Genomic DNA, 18551 nt, shown 5'->3' with positions numbered 1-18551 from the left:
TTAAAGAGCAACGTATCAGCAAAACAGCTCAATCACTTGCTTGTCTAGCCTGTCTAGTTTTTAAATACATTTAAGATTTTAAGACTTATTGTTAGGCTTAAAAAAAAGCAGATTCAATAAATAAAATAGTTTTGAAAAAAAAAAATGAATAAATGCACACCAACCAAAATGGTCAATGCCCACGGCCCCTCCCAACTTTAGGTGAAATCCAATACCTTAGGAACTACTTGAGCGATTTCAATCCAATTTGGTTTGTGAGGTTACCTAAACATACCTAAACTATACGACTCGTAGTTGGATCGTATATCTCATTTCATGATAAAATGGCAAACCTTACTGAAGAGAAATGTCAAAAGAGCGGGGAAAAATATGGCGAACTGTCCCTATCGGTTTACTTTTGTAGTGGCCTATTGAAACATATATTATATACATATAAGAGTCTTAACGCTATCCACAAAAATTGCTTTTAAATAACAGTGTACTATTGCCTTAAAAGCGTACTTTCCCTTGTCGAATATAAAGTTTTGCCAATATGTATAGGTGTTTTTCAGGCTTTGATCCTTGCAAGTTGCGAGAGTGTAAAATTTTCGGTTACTTCCGAACTTTGCCTTTCTTCTTCTTGCTCTATCATTGCTGTTTTATTTACTTGTGGGTTGAAACAGATGAAAGTGCTAACTAAATCTCATGACAGAAGCGGCGGGAAGAAAGGAACAAGAAAAGAAAGTGGTTATTACGGTTCGCAAAATATTAAAATTCTGTCGGGAAACATTCTCAAAGGATCTATCGAGTGGAGACAGCAGTAAGGAGTTTTGTATGTTGACAACCACAGATGTTCTGACTGACATCTCCACGCCATTTACATTAAATGAAGAATTTAAACAAGACAATAGCTTGTACGAAATTACTTTGATTAATAAGAAATATTGCGATAAGGAGAACTGAAACTCACTGAAGCTATTCTACGAAATAGTTGCTATTGCGAGAGTTTACGGAATATTTGCTTTACATACCATAAAGTGGTTTAGCTTTGCGGATGGCTACTAAAATCAGTTTACTTCAAAACGATTGAATGCAATATTAAAAGTATTCCAGTTAAGGTTAGACAAGGATAGATATGTTTTGTTTGTTATGCGATAGCTAGCTATAGCAAGGAAAATATGGTCGTACTATTATTAAAGTGCAACCTCATTAACAGAAGGTCCATCTTGAAACACATAGTGAAAGACATTAATCTATTACAAACTTTATGCCCAATGTTACCAGTAAAAAAACTTAAATGTATATCAATACTTAAAATTAGGTCATTGGACTTCATTTTTTTTTTCAAGTTCCTAACCGACATACTTACGTGCACACTCGCGTATCAAAACTCATTTAGTTGTAGTCATGAAGAAGTCTTCGATTGCATTTCTTCATAGTTGGCCTTCATAACTAAATACATCCAAACATACTACATACATATGCATACATACATACATATATGTTTAAGCTTATCGAGTTTCATTGTAAGCATTTGCATAAATATATTAACGCGGAAGCAAAAAATAACATTTTACAATAATACGTGTAAGCAATATACATATAAAAATTCGTCGGAATATTTAAACAACATATGTTTTTGTTTTTATAAAAATATGCTAATTATAAATTAAAAACGTTAACTTCGGTTGCACTAAAGCTATAATACCCTTCACAATTATAAAAGTTTTTCATACAAGAGGTTGATTTTTATCAGTCTGTTTTCATAACAGATTTTTGTTATATTGGTTCGATGTGAAGAATTTGTCAAATAAAGCGGGTTTCCATACAATGACTTTGTTTTGATCGGTCAGTATGTATAGCAGCTAATGTATATACTACAGTGGTTCGATCTGAATAATCTATTCGGAGATTGTAGTTAGACAATATTCCAAGCCATTCGTGAAGATCTCTTGTCAAATATGTATTAACTCTAGCCATTCTATAGAGAGCAGTGAGAGAATAAATAGCTTTAGTGCAATATGTTCTTATCTATTATACTTTCAAAACGTTTATAACTTCTATTTCTCTAACTTTGAATTTGTTCCACTGATTTCCTTGAATTTCAATGAGTTCAAAATAGTAAGCTCATTCCGAGAGAATTGTTCTAAATATTTTTAAAATTATTTCGATAATTTTCAGCAAAGTCTATTCAACAAAGTGAAATATGTACAGTCAACCTCCCATAACCGGACAGTTACAATTTTTGTCCGCTTATAGGGGGTGTCCATTTATATTGTGAAATGTTTCATAGTTATAAAAAATTGCACCTAATATTTTCAAAAATTCCTTTACCGTAGTTTGCCCAACTTTCATTCTTTTTGTTTTATAAAACAGTTTTCAAGATGACTCTCCAAATTTTTGGCGTACTGAAATACAGTGACGTCGTCACTAACCAAATTTTTAATGCCGCAAAGTGGTTTTAGTGCTTCAGTGTATGATTTAATTTGACCCGCATCATTGGCGCATACTTCATTTAGGTCTTCAGTTTCTTTATCAGATAATTCCTCATAACATTTTCGTCAATGACAAAGTTTCCAAAGTGTCACATTTTTTTGAAAGTTAGTTTATTGTCAAATGTCATCTACTTTAGTCAATATATGTTTTATAATATTGCATCTGTGGTGACATTTGAAATTCTGTATAATGTCCTGATCAAGGGCATGACAAACCGATGTTGTATTAGCAGGTAAAAATATCAACTATATGTTCTCTTCTGAGAGCCCATTTTTTTATGAAACATTAGTAGCCTCTCACACATAATTTCACGAGACATCCAAGTTTTCTGATTTGACTTCCATTCAACTGGAAGGCTTCTTACATCGCATTTCTAAAACGCGCGTGGGCATGCTGCTTTTCCGATCACTAACGGGTTTTCTTTTTCTCCAGCGATATTGGCACATAAAAGCACTATTAATCTTTCTTTCGATAATTTACTTACGACGCATTTTGCGTTTTTCAAACAAGAGTCTTATTTGAGAAAGCACGGAAAAAAGTCCAGTTTCATTTGCGTTAAATATATCTTCTGCTCTGTAGACCAATAACATGTCTGGCAGCTTTTGTTTAAATTGATGCACATCATCGGGATTAACCTCAGTAGATTCTCCACATAAGCTTTTTCCAACCATCCATTTAATGTCGGAAAAGTTATATATAATAGGGTTCGTTTTATAACAGGGTTCGACACTGGTATATTTTGATTTCTGCCTTTGACAAATCACTCAAAACACAAATTGTCTCTTTTTGAGTCATCATTATTTAAGAACTATATTATTTTTGAACTACATTATTTTTAAATTAAAAATTTACGGGTGTTAGTTACTAACGGCTTTTGTCGTCAGCTACTGGAGTTTCTTAAAATTTAATTTATCAAAATCTACCTGCGCTCTGCAATGTTTGAAGAAAGACTGGCAGGTTTAGCAACATTAAGGGTCGTTTTTGATTTGTCCTATTCCCCAGTGAATCGAAGAATATATACGCCCTAGCCAATTACTCAGGACAGGCCCACCTTGTTGAGAAGTGTTTCGTCGATTGAAAGCTTTCCTTAATACATGATCATCGCATGGTTCTATTCTCGTGGAACTAATTACATTCAAACCTTTAACTGTTATAATTTTAATAACTACAGTATATCACTATTTACGCCAGCATATAGATTTAGCTTACTTTTCGAAAAAAAAATCATAATAAATACAAAAAAGTTATGCTTCAAATAATTACAGCAACCGAAACTTACCAGCTTTATACGCGAATCAAAATAATAAAGCCAACAAAAAATTTCTAATCTTGAGCTACATACATATATAAAACTGAAATACCGTTAAATTGTGAAAATTCTATAGTATGTTCATGGTACAAAGGAAAGTTGTTGAATTAAAAATAAAATTAATGCTATATTTCAATTCATAAATGTTTGGACATACTCGAAAATCACATTTATAACTAGTTCGGCTTTGTTTTAAACTATTGAATTCAGGGGGTATTCTGGTCTAGAAGCATGAATTTCAGGTAACTAAAGTGTCGTAAAAAAGGCAATTAATATTTTTACTATCTTTTTTTTTATTAGTTATTTGTTAATTTTAGAAGAGTACAGAAAAAAATTAAAAATTAAAAAAAGTAAAAAATTTCAAAAATTATGAGCTGACGAAGTAAGGGGTCTCTAAAAATTTTCACAAAATGGCGACTGCCTGAAAAAAAGTTTTTTTGGATCACTTTTTCTGACTATTTCGAATTTTTTTAAAATAATAAAAATAAAAATTTCGGGATGGGGCTAGTTCCAACCATAAAGAAGACTCTATAAAAATTGCAAGTAAATCGGTCCAGTAGAACCTGAGAAATCGTGGGTATCGTTCCGAAAAATTCAGTTTTGAGAAAAAAGCGTTTATAGTTCCCCTAATGTCTTTTGTTCGATTAGATCCGGCCGAAGTGAATGGTAGCGATTCCCATTCACAGTAACATACCGGTCTTGATCATCATGGAAGAAGTACAGGCTAATGACGCCGCCGGCGCATAAACCGTAGCAAACCGTAATTTTTTCGGGATGCATTGGTGATTAATGGAGTACGTGTTGAGTACTACTTGACCAATAAATAACGCATATTTTTCTTATTTTCAGCCAGAAATGAGCCTCATCACTGAAGATGATTTTTCGATGAAAATCCGGATGATTTTCAAGTTGGTGCTCAATTCACGAACATAAGACGATTCTGGAGATCGAGCGTCTGGAGTTCTTGCGTTAACGGCAGCAGTATTCTCAACACTACGGGCACTTTTTTGTCTCATTGGCACAGGTATATTGCGTACTGTGCCTGATGAAATAGCCAAAGTCACTGAGGAAAAATTGAAAAATATGGTGTCGTTTGCTGTGATTATTGATCTACTTTTTTAGCGTCGTTTAAAAAAAAAACGTTACAACCGTGTTCACCTAAGACTATTATACTCTGTAGCAGCAAGTTGCAAGAGTATACAAGAAAAAGATCTATAAATTTTCTATTATTATCATCAAAATAGCCCCAATATTACCATATATAGTATGTAAAGACCTGTATGAAAGGAAGAAATGAAAGAAGTTAATTTAAAATGTTCGATTTTAAAATTATTGTTCACTTAGACTTGAAGTGTAGGTACGTGCGACACTTCAGTGAAAATAAGTTCGAAAATTTCTGAAGGCAGGTCGGAAATTACTATTTTCTTAAAATACGATATTATTCAAAACACAAACCCGTGAAATTTAATTTAATATTATCATATAAAGTGACTTCTTCCTCTTTCACATAGTTATACATACATACGGTATGAATTTGCTATGTGATGTTGCGCTTTTGAAGGAAAAAATTATTTACGAAAAACGGAAATGCAAGTTGTATATGTTTGTCTCCAAATTAAGATGTAAGGTTGTTATTGACAATATTTCGCGACCGCCACCTATTTTTTGAACATTAAAATAGTAATTACCAAGAATTACAAATAAACTAAAAAATTTGCTCTAAAAATACTTAAATTATTTGAAAAAAAGTATTCCTTATATCATTATATACACCTATGTATATATAACATAAATGTATGTACATATATACGAGGGTATGTAAGAATTTGTGTACATAAAGAAGCTCAAAAAGAGGTCAATGACTTAATTACTTGAAATTAATGTTGTTTATTAAATCTATAAAAACAAATTCTAGCTGCAAATGTTGTTGTTAGTCGAATAATTATGAAATTCAGTTCATTGTCGCCATAAGACACTTTCGATAAGTTCAATTTGCTGGCTATACAAAATCCAACTTCCACGAAATACTCCGAAACAACGCTTGTTGCGCTGTACTTTGCGAACGTATGTAGTTATTCCCTCTTCACCTTTTGCTCTATTTTCTTTCACCAGCTGCGTTAACAGTTTTCAATTTGGTGCGGTGTATGCATGCTTGTAGCTCGGCCAAAGCCAAAGTGTTGCAATTGCAAACGAATTAAAATTTCGCTTCGTATAAAAGCAGTGCCGTATGTTCAAATCTTCAGCAGTCTAGCGGTTCTCTTGTACACTGAGGAACAAGCCAATCACTGAGTAAAACATGAATTATTTCGTCAACGTCGTTTTTTTCGCAGCTATCGCCATTATCGGCGTAGAGAGCGCTATAACTGATAACTCCAAGCAAGCTATGGTATCTTCATCATACGGCGGAGGATATGGTGGTGGGTCTTCACCATCCTACTCGGCCCCAGCTCCTGCGCCAGCGCCTTCATATGGTGGTTCTTCATCATCATCGTACTCTGCACCGGCTCCAGCGCCAGCACCCTCATATGGCAGCTCTGCTCCTTCATACTCAGCACCAGCACCTGCACCATCATATGGTAGTTCTGCACCATCATACTCAGCGCCAGCACCCGCGCCAGCTCCATCATATGGTGGCTCTGCTCCATCGTACTCAGCACCTGCTCCAGCGCCGTCATATGGAAGTTCTGCACCATCTTATTCTGCACCAGCAGCTCCTGCGCCATCCTACTCTGCACCAGCACCTGCATCATCGTATTCGGCACCAGCAGCTGCAGCGCCATCTTATGCGGCCCCAGCCCCAGCTGCTGTAGCATACGCTCCACCTGCACCAGCATCGGCACCATCTTATCCTGCACCACCATGCCCCAAAAACTATATCTTCAGCTGCCAACCCTCTTTATCGCCTGTGGCTTGCAGTGCCCCCAGTAGCAGCGGTGGATACGGTTCAGCGGCCGCTTATTCCCAATATGTGCCATCGTACGTACTGCCTCCACTTGGATACCGCTATTAATCTATTCAATTAAATCAGAAATTAGCCAATTTACTCGGATTTAGCTCGTGTTCCAATATTTTATTTAATTAATCTTGTTCTAAATAAACCATTTTTCATTTTAAAAAGTACATATATTTTTTTATTTGTCGGCAATAGACCTTCCCCAAAGCCTGCCGAGCCATACGCCATGCCCAGCTACGGTCCTAAGCCCAGCTACGCTCCCAAGTCCGGCTACGCTCCTAAGCCCAGCTATGCAGCAAATACCCCTGAGAAATCATCTTGTGTGGCCGTATTAGGTCAACCTCTCAGATGGTAATGAGGACAACACTACTTACACACCCGAAAAAGGAACCAAATCTCTAACAAGGCAAGATAATATATTACAAATTGGACTTCCGTAGCTTTATTGTGCTTGTACTGCTCTTTACAATGAAAATATATGTATAAAAAACCTAAATTGAAGTTTTTGAATTCTCTTGTGTTGCGTGTCTTATTAAGTCATGGTATGTATGCATATGCGGTAGAAACCTTTAAAGAAAATCATAATTTAAATAAATTAATTCATCAAGGATCTACGTTAAGGAAGTCAAAAATGTTATAGATATGTATTAACTAAACTTTATTGTTTCCAAAAAAATAAACATAAATATATAATACATATTTATATTTTTTAGACAACATTTTAAGGAAAATTATAATCCTGTCAGTTACTCGATGCCTAATTAGGTATTTGATCATTATGTCATCATATTTAGAAGAAATATCTACACTAGTTAAAAACAAATTACCACTAAACGGAACATGCGACCAAGAAATTAAAACGATAGGAAGTTTAATCTGGCATCCTCTTTCTCAAGCAAATACTTTTACATAAACCAAAAGCTTGACAAATGTACATATATAAAAACAGTTATATTTAAAACTACACCGATTCTCTCGAAATTGAATTAAGTTATTTAAAAAACTTTATGCTATGCGAAACTGTTTAAATAAATGTCCAAATTTTTAGTACAAAGTTGCCTTACACTTTAGGTAACGCTCAGGCTGAGCTTCTTCAACGGTTTTTCTGGGTTAGACATATTTTGAACATAATATGTACAGACATAAAGTTCATTATATAGGATATTAAGTGAACCACCATTATCAATTTTTGTTACATTATGATAATTACAAAATTATCATCTAGCATCTCGCAACATGTTGCTTAGGGTGTCCGTTATTTCCCAAATTTATTTTTGAGTCTGCAGCGCCCTCAAAATTTTTAGTAAATGCCCTAAATAAAATTATGAAACCATATGAGGTCTTAATATTGATAATAACCCGTGCCGCAACGACGATTTATTTCCCATTTAAATAACGTGAGGGTTTCGTACTTTTTGCAATTAATTTTTTCTTTTTATTTTCGGCAATAAACAATCAATATTGATGTAAATAATAATTTTTTGTAAAAAAAAGACAATGTTTAGCTCAACTTTGACCTTGAATAACTTTGACGGAAGTGATTTTTTTGAAAAATTTCAGAGGAATTTTATGTAGAACGTTCAATTTCCTACAAAAATAATTCGGTGCCACAGCAATGTATCAATTGGTTTCGCAAAGAAAAAATTAATTGCAAAAAGTCCGAAACCCCCATGTTATTTAAATGGGAAATAAATCGTCGTTGTGGCACGGGTTATTATCAATATTAAGAGCTCATATGGGTTTCATAATTTTTTTTAGGGCATTTGCTAAAAATTTTGAGGGCGCTGCAGACTCAAAAATAAATTTGGGAAATAACGGACACCCTAATGTTGCTGTATAACCTAAAACTATTCGAGTTAGATATAGTTTTATATATATATAAATTATCAGGATGAAGAGACGAGTTCAGATCCGGGTGACTGTTTTTCCCTCCGTCCGTCCGTTCGTCGTCCTTCTGTGCAACTTGACTAAAAATGGAGATGTTTCTGGGCATTGTAAGATAGTTGGTATTACGGATGGGTGTAATCGGACCACTTCCACGTTTACAAAACGTCATTAAGCGAAACTTTATAAAGTGCAATAACTAGGCACCATATTAAGGTAAAGAACAGTAGTTCGGCACAGGAGATCGCAGTAGCTATAGGCAACTGTGGCCTAAAAATTTTTAAAAATTGGGAGTGGTTCCGCTATCTAATAAGTTTAATTTACATATCTCCTAGACCATTAAAGCTACCTTTCAGGATAAATTCTTTTAGCACCCTTACTGACACTGTAAAAATGGTTGAAACCGGAATATAACCTCATCCACTGCCACCACGGTACTACTAAAAATGCGATAAATGAATAACTAAATATGGCAAATATATAAAATTTTACACCTGCGATAGTATGAGAGGGCTTTATGGCAGCCAGGATAAAAACTGGTCAATGGGCGCGGCGCCGCCCACTCTCAATATCTATATTTGACTTTTGTACCGAAAATATCAGTCAATGTATGAGATATACAATTAAAATTCAGAAAAAATCCGCTTCTGATAAAAGTGTATATGTGTATTAGAAATATCAATATCAGTCCAATACTTCCCTGAGGCTCCATATACCTCATAACTATAAGCATTTTCGAACTTACGAGTGACTTTATACCGCATATATCGGCCATTACAAGAAACTTTCCAAAGTAAACAGGACAGGAAAGCAGAACAAATGGTTGCCCCGGGCGCAACGACTTGGGGGCGGCAAAACGATCTTCGATGGTATTTAAAAACTCCGAGTCGGGCAAAAATTCCTGCAAATTGTGTCAAAAGTGTACAAGATATAGGGGAAAAAATGGGTTTTTTCTATGGCTTTTAAGAAGATGTCTTGTAAATTTACTATCAATTTCCTCAAAAACCGTATTGTAAGAATTTTGGAAATTTCAGAATTTGCGTGGCTTCCTAAATTTTATATACTTAATTTCGAAGATATTTTGTAAAAATTCACTTTTGTGCGAACCACCTCATGAAACTTCTAGGTAGGTAGATAAAAGGGGCGGCAGAACATCCTTGGCCCCGGACGCCCGAAGTTGTAGCTACGCCACTGTTGAAAACGTTGAAACCACTCGTGCACTCTGTTACGAGATAAGCATTCATCGCCATAAACTTGTTTCATCGTTTCGGTAAAAGCTTTACCAATTTCAAAACAAAATTTAATGTTTGTTCTTTGTTCGAAGCTCATTTTCCCACCGATAACACAAACATACTGACATTTAAAAAGCAATAACTTTATTTCCAATCGATGAAATGTCATGAAATTTTCGCTGTACAATCGATAAAGATAGCAGATTCTAATGCACCAGTCGACACCTGGGGGTGCTAGATTTTACTTTGGAAAGCACATTGTATGTTGTTATTTCAATGAAAATAAGCATATTTTAAGCATACCAGCGAATCTTTGTGTCTTAAATATATATGTACAATTAAGCGAAAACTTGACCTAGGCCTATATAACTAATATCATAATTTCCGAACATCTGGCTGACTTTACTCCATATGACTTTTTTACTTTAAAATAAGGAATTTTAATCTATACTAAGTAGGGTTACCATATCGGTCTCAGTCAAAATCAGTCCCGTGACATACGAGGTGTGTTCAAAAAGTATCGCGAATTTTGAATTTTCGCGGGTTACGTGTATTCGAATTTCGAATTTTTGTGGCGTTATGTTGGTACTCATGTCTCTCACTTATGCCGACAAGCTCGGCCATTTTGAATGTTCATTTCATTGTTGGCAGCTGCTTTGCTTGCACGTGTTTTGGATCGTCTTCGATTTTTACCTATCAAAAAAATTGCACCACGATAACGCCCCTGCTCACACATCGTTGCTTGTGCGCGACTATTTGGCCAAAAACAAACTAATGATGCCGCAGCCACCGTATTCCCCAGACCTGGCCCCCTGTGACTTTTTCTTGTTCCCTAAACTGAAGAGGCCCATGAAAGGACGACGTTACGCTTCTCTTGACGAGATAAAGACGGCATCGAGGGAGGAGCTGAAGAAGATAAAAAAAAAAAATGATTTTTTGAAGTGCTTCGAAGATTGGAAAAACCGTTGGCACAAGTGTATAATATCTCATGGGGATTACTTTGAAGGGGACAAAATAGATATTCATGAATAAATAAATAATTTTTGAAAAAACACAAAATTCGCGATACTTTTTGAACACGCCTCGTATGTGGCAAATCAAATTTCACCCAACTCCATTGTGTTTTTTGTCTTTTTTCTTAGATCATTCTTTCGATTTAGTTAGAGGTATATAGAATGAATACCATTTTTCGAATCTAGACTAAAACGCTGTGATGCTCACTTTTTTCACGCACTCGATCAAAAAAAAATAATAATCGCCGATTCAGGAGCAAACTATGGAATCAGTGCGAAGGTCAAAATCAGGTAATTCCCTGACAAATCAGGGAATATGGTAACCCTAGTAATAAGGAGTTAACAAATTAGATTAAATGAATATTAACAAGCTTTTTATTTCACAGACATCCAACTTGCTACATGATACGCTAATTCCAACTTTAGACAACATAGGAATTTCAATTTACCCTTATTGACATGACAAAACATAACAATATTAAATAGAACGGATAGTGATAAATCACCAAGTGTTTGGACAGTAAATCTTTACGGTCATTTGGGGCCTTAGCTGAAAAATTTGATTCGTTGAATAATCAATCAACCGAGCAATTGAGCGAGATTGATGAGCCGATGTTTTTATTCTAAATGAAACGACTTTAATGTACAGTTTACAATTTTAATTTATTTGTTGTATTAAATGACACAAACAACTTGCAAAAAACTTTGATTTAACGATGGTAAAAATGTATTTTTTTTCATTTATCCTATTTACATATGTACGTATACTGGATAATTTGTTAAGCGGGTAACAAATTTTCAATTTACTTAAAATGTAAGTTTAACTTTATTTCAACGGCTATACGGGTATACTATTATGCATATGTATACATATGTATTAAAGCTTACACTACTAAAAAATTTATTTACGGCTTACTATTTATTTCTATTTTTTGCTTAATTTATAATTTTTTTGTAGAAAAACTCATAAGAATAATTATAACTACAAGTTTACAACTGTTTATCAGTATACACGATCGAATTAAAGAAGATTGCATAACATGAGTCTTTGATGTACAAATGAACATTCATTTCAGACACATATACGAATATATGTAACGGTAAGCTAACTAAACCTTTCTAATAAGATATATATTTATATACATACGCATGTTTGAACTTATATACAAGTTTTTGTACACGTATGTATGCATAATTATATATTTAAATATTCTAAATACTTATAAACAATTGAATATTGAAACACTTTTATAATCTCTTATTTACACAATTTTTTAATAAAAAATTATGACTAATTTTAAAATATCTGTTTATGGTCTCAATATCTAAACTTCGCGCAATAATCCTAAAACTAATGAATTTTTAAAAATATATATAATTTGGCAATTTGAAATGGTTATTCTAACTAAAAACGATTCTAATCTGACACACTTAAAAATATTAATATGTGTTTATTACTTTATTATGATTGCCTGTTCATAGATTTTGAGGAGTGCTAAGATGTTAATTATAGATGAATACTATATGTACATCAGAGGATATACCTATGCATGTACTATATAGTATGTATATACATAGTATTTGAGTAAGGAAGCAATAATACAGTCTAATATTGGCGAGGGATGTTCCAAGTACATCGGTTTACACGTAACGTGTCACTTGGGCGTAAAACTCCGAGAGACAGGCGTTTAGTTGAGCGAATGATGGACGCTCGCCCGGTAGAAGCGCCCAACAGTAGGCCATTATCGTGAAGCTGTGAATGGGTTAAAAAAAACAACAAATATATATTATTACTATTATTATCAATGTGTGAGGATGGGTGCATATTAATTATAGAATTATTGCATATTATTATTGAAAATATTGTTTGAATTTCTAAATAGTTTAAAATTTGTCTAGTTGAGAAAATTATATTCCAAAGGTGTTTCGTAGAGTACTGTGATGTAGAAGAAAGGTGGAGTGTACGGTTTTTCCCAGTACGACAGTACGATCGCGGTAATGGTTGGATTTGAACCAAATACATATTTGCCTTTGTAAAAAAAATATTCTATATGGACTAAATCCTTATGTATACGAGTAATAAAAACGATTTGTGCTTTTGGTTTGTTCGGGATTTTCTTCAATTTTTTTTTTGTTAAGTTTTTAATAAGCGGAAGTAAACAAAATTAAATTATGTAATTATAATCATAGTTTCTAATTTATTACGTTTAATGAGTAAAACACAAACTAGCTTTTATGTGCTTATACAAAAGCGGCCGAATTTATAGTTTTTAAAGTACTCGACGAAACTTCGTGTTTCAATAAAATAATAAAATAAAACATTAATTTCAATATAGCGTAAATGAAATTAAATTTAAAAAAATAAAAAATATAATTTTTTCATCGCATATCGGTGTCTTACATTTGAGCTCATTTTGTAAGGCTGACTAACTTTCAAATGATTTTGTCTATAGCTCAATGTGTTTTGTTTTTAATTTTTAATATTTTTGTTATGTTATTAACTTATTTCTAAATTAAAAATTTCTATGCCGGAAAAATACCGCTATAAAAAGTTGTCAAATATGCATAACACTTGAAAATTTTCAGTGGTAAGCTTAGCGTGGCCACGAGGGTAAATACAAGAACTTTCCAAAGTAAACAGGACTTTTTGAATTAAGCGCACCCTGGTAGTGCCATCTATTTGTTGACTGGTGCGTTAGAATCTGCTATCTTTATTGATTGTCCAGTGGGAATTTCATGAAATTTCATCGATTGGAATGCGGTATTCTACCTTGGAGTTTTGAAGCTTTTGGTGCGCGTATTAGACGTGTTCGGCCCGAATATCGCGAAGATGAAAATAGGCGTTTTTTGCACAATAATGCGCCGGCTTATCAATCGACCTTTGTGACCGATTATTTGAAAGAAAGCGTTATGCAGACGTAAAGGCCATTTAAAAGGCTTGCACCAGCATACTGGCGGCCATACCGGCTAACGAGCTAAAACACTCGTTTCACATGCTTTTGGGCCGTGCAAAAAGCTGTATTGAAGCAGAGCGAGACTATTTTGAATAATATAAATTGATTTTGCCGAAAAAACCATTTTTGTTTTTGTTTTAAGTTGTTTACTTTGGAACGCACCTTGTATGTATATGAAATGATTTGTCAAAATCACCATCACGCACCAATCGTTTCTACTTTTCGCTATATGACGCCAACTCGACAAAATAACCTAGCCGGAAAATACGAGTATAGCCTCTATCCATCCGGACAACATAACCTAGCCATGTATCCGCTGTATCACTGAACAATGTCAATGTCGTCGTATATCTCGTACAGCTCATAGTTCCATCCCTTCCTCTCGCACACTCCTAAGGCCCCCTTGTCGATGATGTCATTGTCCATGCCTCCGCACCATATATGGGAATGGGAATTTCAAGAGACTTGTAGAGTTTGGTACATATTTGTTCATCGAGAGAGGACTTTACTTTTCAGTTGTATAATCAGTCCAAACAAGCACCTGTTAGCATGAGTAATTCAGCGTTGGATTTCAAGGCTGATAATGTTGTTGGCATATACTATACATATTTGTCATATAGCAACGATAAAATATTATCTTCTTATATCTTAATGAAAAATGAATTAAATAAAATAAACTTACAGTTCATCCGGGCAATTGAACGGCTGCGCTAATCGATAACCATCTTTCAGATAATGTTCCATCTCGAAGGGATCCACCTCCGAGTATGGTTGCTTGGCATAAGTGCATAACTCCCACATAAGTACGCCGAACGCCCACGAATCGCTCGCTTCCGAAAATTGTTTGTGCTGTAAAGCTTCCAAAGAAAGCCATTTCACTGGACGGTTTTCACTGTCACCTAAACAATTGTAGTCGCAAGCAAAGAGATCGCGGGACAGAGAACTGTCCGACAGTTTGACACGCAATTGATCATCAATACTGTAAGTAAATAAATATATAAAATTCATTTTATATTATGTTAACTAATGTGATCAACGGAAAGTTATTTAACGAACGAAGTGAAATATTTGGCTACAATAATACTTACACACAGTTTCGCGTTGCTATATCCTTATGTACAACGCCATGACTATGTAAGTGAACCAGAGCTTGGGCCAACTGTGTGGACATCATTACTATTTGTACGGTGGTTATGGTTCGTGCGCAAGATGGATCAAGGAGGAAGAGTTTCAGATTACGAGTAGTGTTCGGCGCAGAGTATAGAACAAAAGGCGTCGTATGATCTTCAATGGAGACGCCTAAAACCGAAAGAATGCCCTGATGAGAAGCACCATACAGAGACATGCCTTCTTGCAGCAGTAAAGACACTTGCATTTGGCTGGCATGCTGCGCCACCGTTTTCACCAGCACATCCTGATTGTCATTATATGTTCCTCGATAGACGCGTCCAAATGTGCCCTCTTGCAGCAGACTGGAGAGACGCACGCGGCAGCGTTCCACTGTCAACTCCGATATACGTCTGTGTAGTTCTTCCGGATGTTGTGGTTCTACTTGTACTTTGCGTGGCAGAGAGCTTTGTATGGGTGCAATTATAGATGGGTTACCATTGTAGGTGGCAGACTGCTGACATGAAGCATGCGTATTAAGACGCTGAAAGCTTGATGTGCGCATCGGTTGACCATGATTTTGACGCTTTGCCGAGCGTCGTACACAGTAAGCGGTTAATAGCAGTACTATGACGAGCGCTAACGCCAAAGAGCTACCCACAATGATGGTCAGCATACCTGTTGGTGGTGGTACTGCAGTCTCTAACAGAACCGGTCCATGCACCGTGTTATCTTCCTCTGGCTCGACAAGCAAACACATTTTTTTCCGTCTAAATACCAAATGAGTCACATTGTTAAGAGCTCGATTGAGTATAACCTCTAAGGAAATCGAGACGTCCACTTCGGAAGCGCGAATGCCTGAGCATTTTAGACCGATCGTAAACGTTTGTACGCTAGTTGGTATCTCGCCGATTTGCGGTATAACCATTAAGGGTCTTGGCAAGACCTCCGGTTCTGATGTAATTACATTAATGCTATACGGTAGCGGTCGACCGGCTAAACTTTGCCAGGTGAACGTGATGTCACGAATATTCGCCGGCACTGGTACAACAAAATTAAGCGCGTAATTATTGACGTGGCCTTCGCGTACATAGTACACTTCGGCAGAGACACCTAAAAGATAAGAAAAATTTTGGCTGTTACTATTGTAGGTCTTGACGAGAAATGTGGTGTTTGAGTATATGTTAATGTTTACTGTATTAAAGAAAAGTACCAAATAAACTCGGTACATTAAAATTGTAGTGTATACCATGACTGTATGTTAAGAGCAAGATTAGGTGCTGTTAGGTTAAGAAGTCGATCGTAACAGGGATCCCACTTGGACAGCTCAGAACGTCGATCCGTTATGGTACCTAAAAATTATGTAGTTTGATGGATCTTACACCAGAAAATTATAAAGGGCACTTGTTGGTCATCTCGTTCCCAAATTTGTGGGTATGAGAAAGTTTCGAGAAAACTGTGTACAACGCGAGCACGCTATTATTCCAGAACAACAACGTATTGATGATTCGAAATAATGTTTAGAGAGCTGTTCAATTGCAATCAACTAAAATTGTAGATGTGTGACAATGGATGAAATAAAAGAATCTTGATGATTCGGAATAGTATTTGGGATGGTTCGTAAATGTGCAATATTTACCTGGTAAGTATATGTAAACATATTTCTTCTGAGTCACATTAACAGACAGACGACAACAAATTTTGACGATCTAATTGGATAAACTTTGCTACACAATCTGATTGTCGGGGCCGATGCCAGTCTCAAATGAATGAAAAGCATGCGATTAACTGATTTCCTGCACCAGCAGCACTGATTGAAATCATACCAGTATGCGAAGTAAAATGTAAAACATTAAATATTCTTCACTGGCACTGTGGATTTTCGCACTCTCGTTTGTCAGGCAATAAAAACTAAAACACATCAATTTAATGGAAAGTGCGACTTGTACTCGAAAGTTTACATATTTCTTCCTTCACACCAAAAAGAGTGTACTTGTAAATAAAATTATGGAGCATAGCCCTTCCTTGGCCAGACACAGCGCGTGCTTTTGGCACTTCAAATGCCGCAAAAATACTTACTATACTACTCCTGTCGCATCGATACCACTCCCACCGATATTTTTGACGAAAGCAACAAAATGCAACTTAACTCATACTCTAATTTGTCTAGCCGAATGCTATTAATTTAAAACAAGGAGATGATGTGAAAACGCTAATCAGATAATAAACATTCCTTTCATTAGGGATATGAAGTTTGGGCTCATCCTGGTCCATTCCATTCATATTAAGCGCTAAATTACATAACTTTAAACAAGCATGTGTTCTTAAATTCATTAAAATTTTACACATTTTGGCAACCGAAACGATTTAACGATCATATTGTGGGTGTAAATTTGCAATCAAACCTTTGACATACTTATTATAACACATACACTGACCGCTATCTTAGGTATAAGGTTAATAAGAACAATGGAAATTGTGATATATATACATATATACATATTGGAGTTTGGTCCCTTAATTTGCACTACAAAAGTCTTTGTGTGTGAACTCCGACTTAGTGTCCTTAAAAATCTGACATAAGTTGAAACTTTGAACTTCACAAATTAATTATTGAATTTTAGACATACAAGTAATATAAATTATTTCAGTTCTCGATTAGTGAGTTTAAATATAGAACAACTATTTATGTATTAAAACGTTGGACAACGGAGGTAGACATTTAATAATTTCGCCTACTTTGGAAACAGCATTAACACTACTATTTTTTGTTTATTCATTAAATTCTTTGAAAAGATCTTTCCCCACCAATTTTTATTATATAACAAACAAAAAGTACAAACATGCACACTTCTTATGTAAACGTGCTTATAATTATGTGTTATGGTAAGCGAATAATAAGGTTACGAGTATGATGGCATTAAAGAGTTTAGCGAAAGCCGCATTGTCGGGCTTCGTTTCGGCACATGTTATAATGGAGAATTGTGAGGGAGTAACGACAACCAGCAAACAGGTTGGATTGCGATGAGAGTGTATTGAGAGGCGATTGGCCAGCCAGCGAAACACAATCGATATCCTTATCAAAAGCTACCACGTCAGGCGCACTACATATTACCACTTTCGTACGTACATAAGTATTCCACAATGATATATGGAAATGTGTATAAATGCACACATACAAATGTACATTATGCCAGCAACGATGTGTGATATGTAGGCAATAGTACCGTTACTATGTGAATGATAGGCACTTACTCATGCACATCCTTTTGTGTGCGCTCAAGTGATTGCGAGTGTGCGAGTCTGTGCTTTGGTCAATGTTAAAAGCTTAATTGCGGTTGATAGTGAGGCGCCTAATGAGTGGGTTGATGGCTAACGACACGCTCGAAAGCGTACACACACAAGCACACATATGTATGTGTACAGATTACGACGCTTGGTTGAGGAATGGAAGGAATGCTGTGAAAGCCTTCAGTTGGGTGCTTATAAGAAAATATTGACAAAGCAATTTTGTAACAGAACAATTAAGCACTTAAGCATTAATGGCAACGAATGAGGATTGCTGGCGACTGCGAGTATGAAGACGGTCAAGTGTTGCATGTTGTATGTGTGAGTGTCCGATAG

The 18551-nt window shown here is 35.4% G+C and overlaps 2 protein-coding genes across 2 annotated transcripts in view; one reads left to right on the top strand and one right to left on the bottom strand.

Annotated features, from left to right (window-relative positions):
• Positions 1–6008: 6008 nt before the first annotated feature.
• On the top strand, positions 6009–7255 carry LOC105221873 (skin secretory protein xP2). Its single transcript, XM_011199008.3, has 2 exons — positions 6009–6760; positions 6933–7255. Exons 1-2 carry the CDS (start codon positions 6081–6083, stop codon positions 7090–7092), a joined length of 840 nt encoding a protein of 279 aa, XP_011197310.1. The 5' UTR covers positions 6009–6080; the 3' UTR covers positions 7093–7255.
• Positions 7256–11503: 4248 nt separating this feature from the next.
• The window catches only part of LOC105221872 (tyrosine-protein kinase Dnt), a 196246-nt gene continuing 189198 nt past the window's right edge, over positions 11504–18551 (bottom strand). Inside the window, exons 2-4 of the mRNA XM_011199007.3 lie at positions 14909–16040; positions 14503–14799; positions 11504–12619 (exon numbers count right to left, since the gene is read on the bottom strand). Coding sequence (XP_011197309.2) covers positions 12508–12619; positions 14503–14799; positions 14909–16040 — 1541 coding nt within the window. The 3' untranslated portion in view covers positions 11504–12507. The remainder of the gene's footprint in view (positions 12620–14502; positions 14800–14908; positions 16041–18551) is intronic.

Source organism: Bactrocera dorsalis, chromosome 1 (genome assembly GCF_023373825.1).
Source record: "Bactrocera dorsalis isolate Fly_Bdor chromosome 1, ASM2337382v1, whole genome shotgun sequence".
NCBI lineage: Eukaryota > Metazoa > Arthropoda > Insecta > Diptera > Tephritidae > Bactrocera > Bactrocera dorsalis.
This window is presented reverse-complemented; position numbering and strand designations above follow the sequence as displayed.

Excerpts from the sequence above, each read along its gene's own strand:
- LOC105221873 (XM_011199008.3), top strand. The coding sequence starts at position 6,081 with ATGAATTATTTCGTCAACGTCGTTTTTTTCGCAGCTATCGCCATTATC. Across the intron at positions 6,761-6,932 it reads TATTCCCAATATGTGCCATC|ACCTTCCCCAAAGCCTGCCG; the intron begins GTACGTACTGCC and ends TGTCGGCAATAG.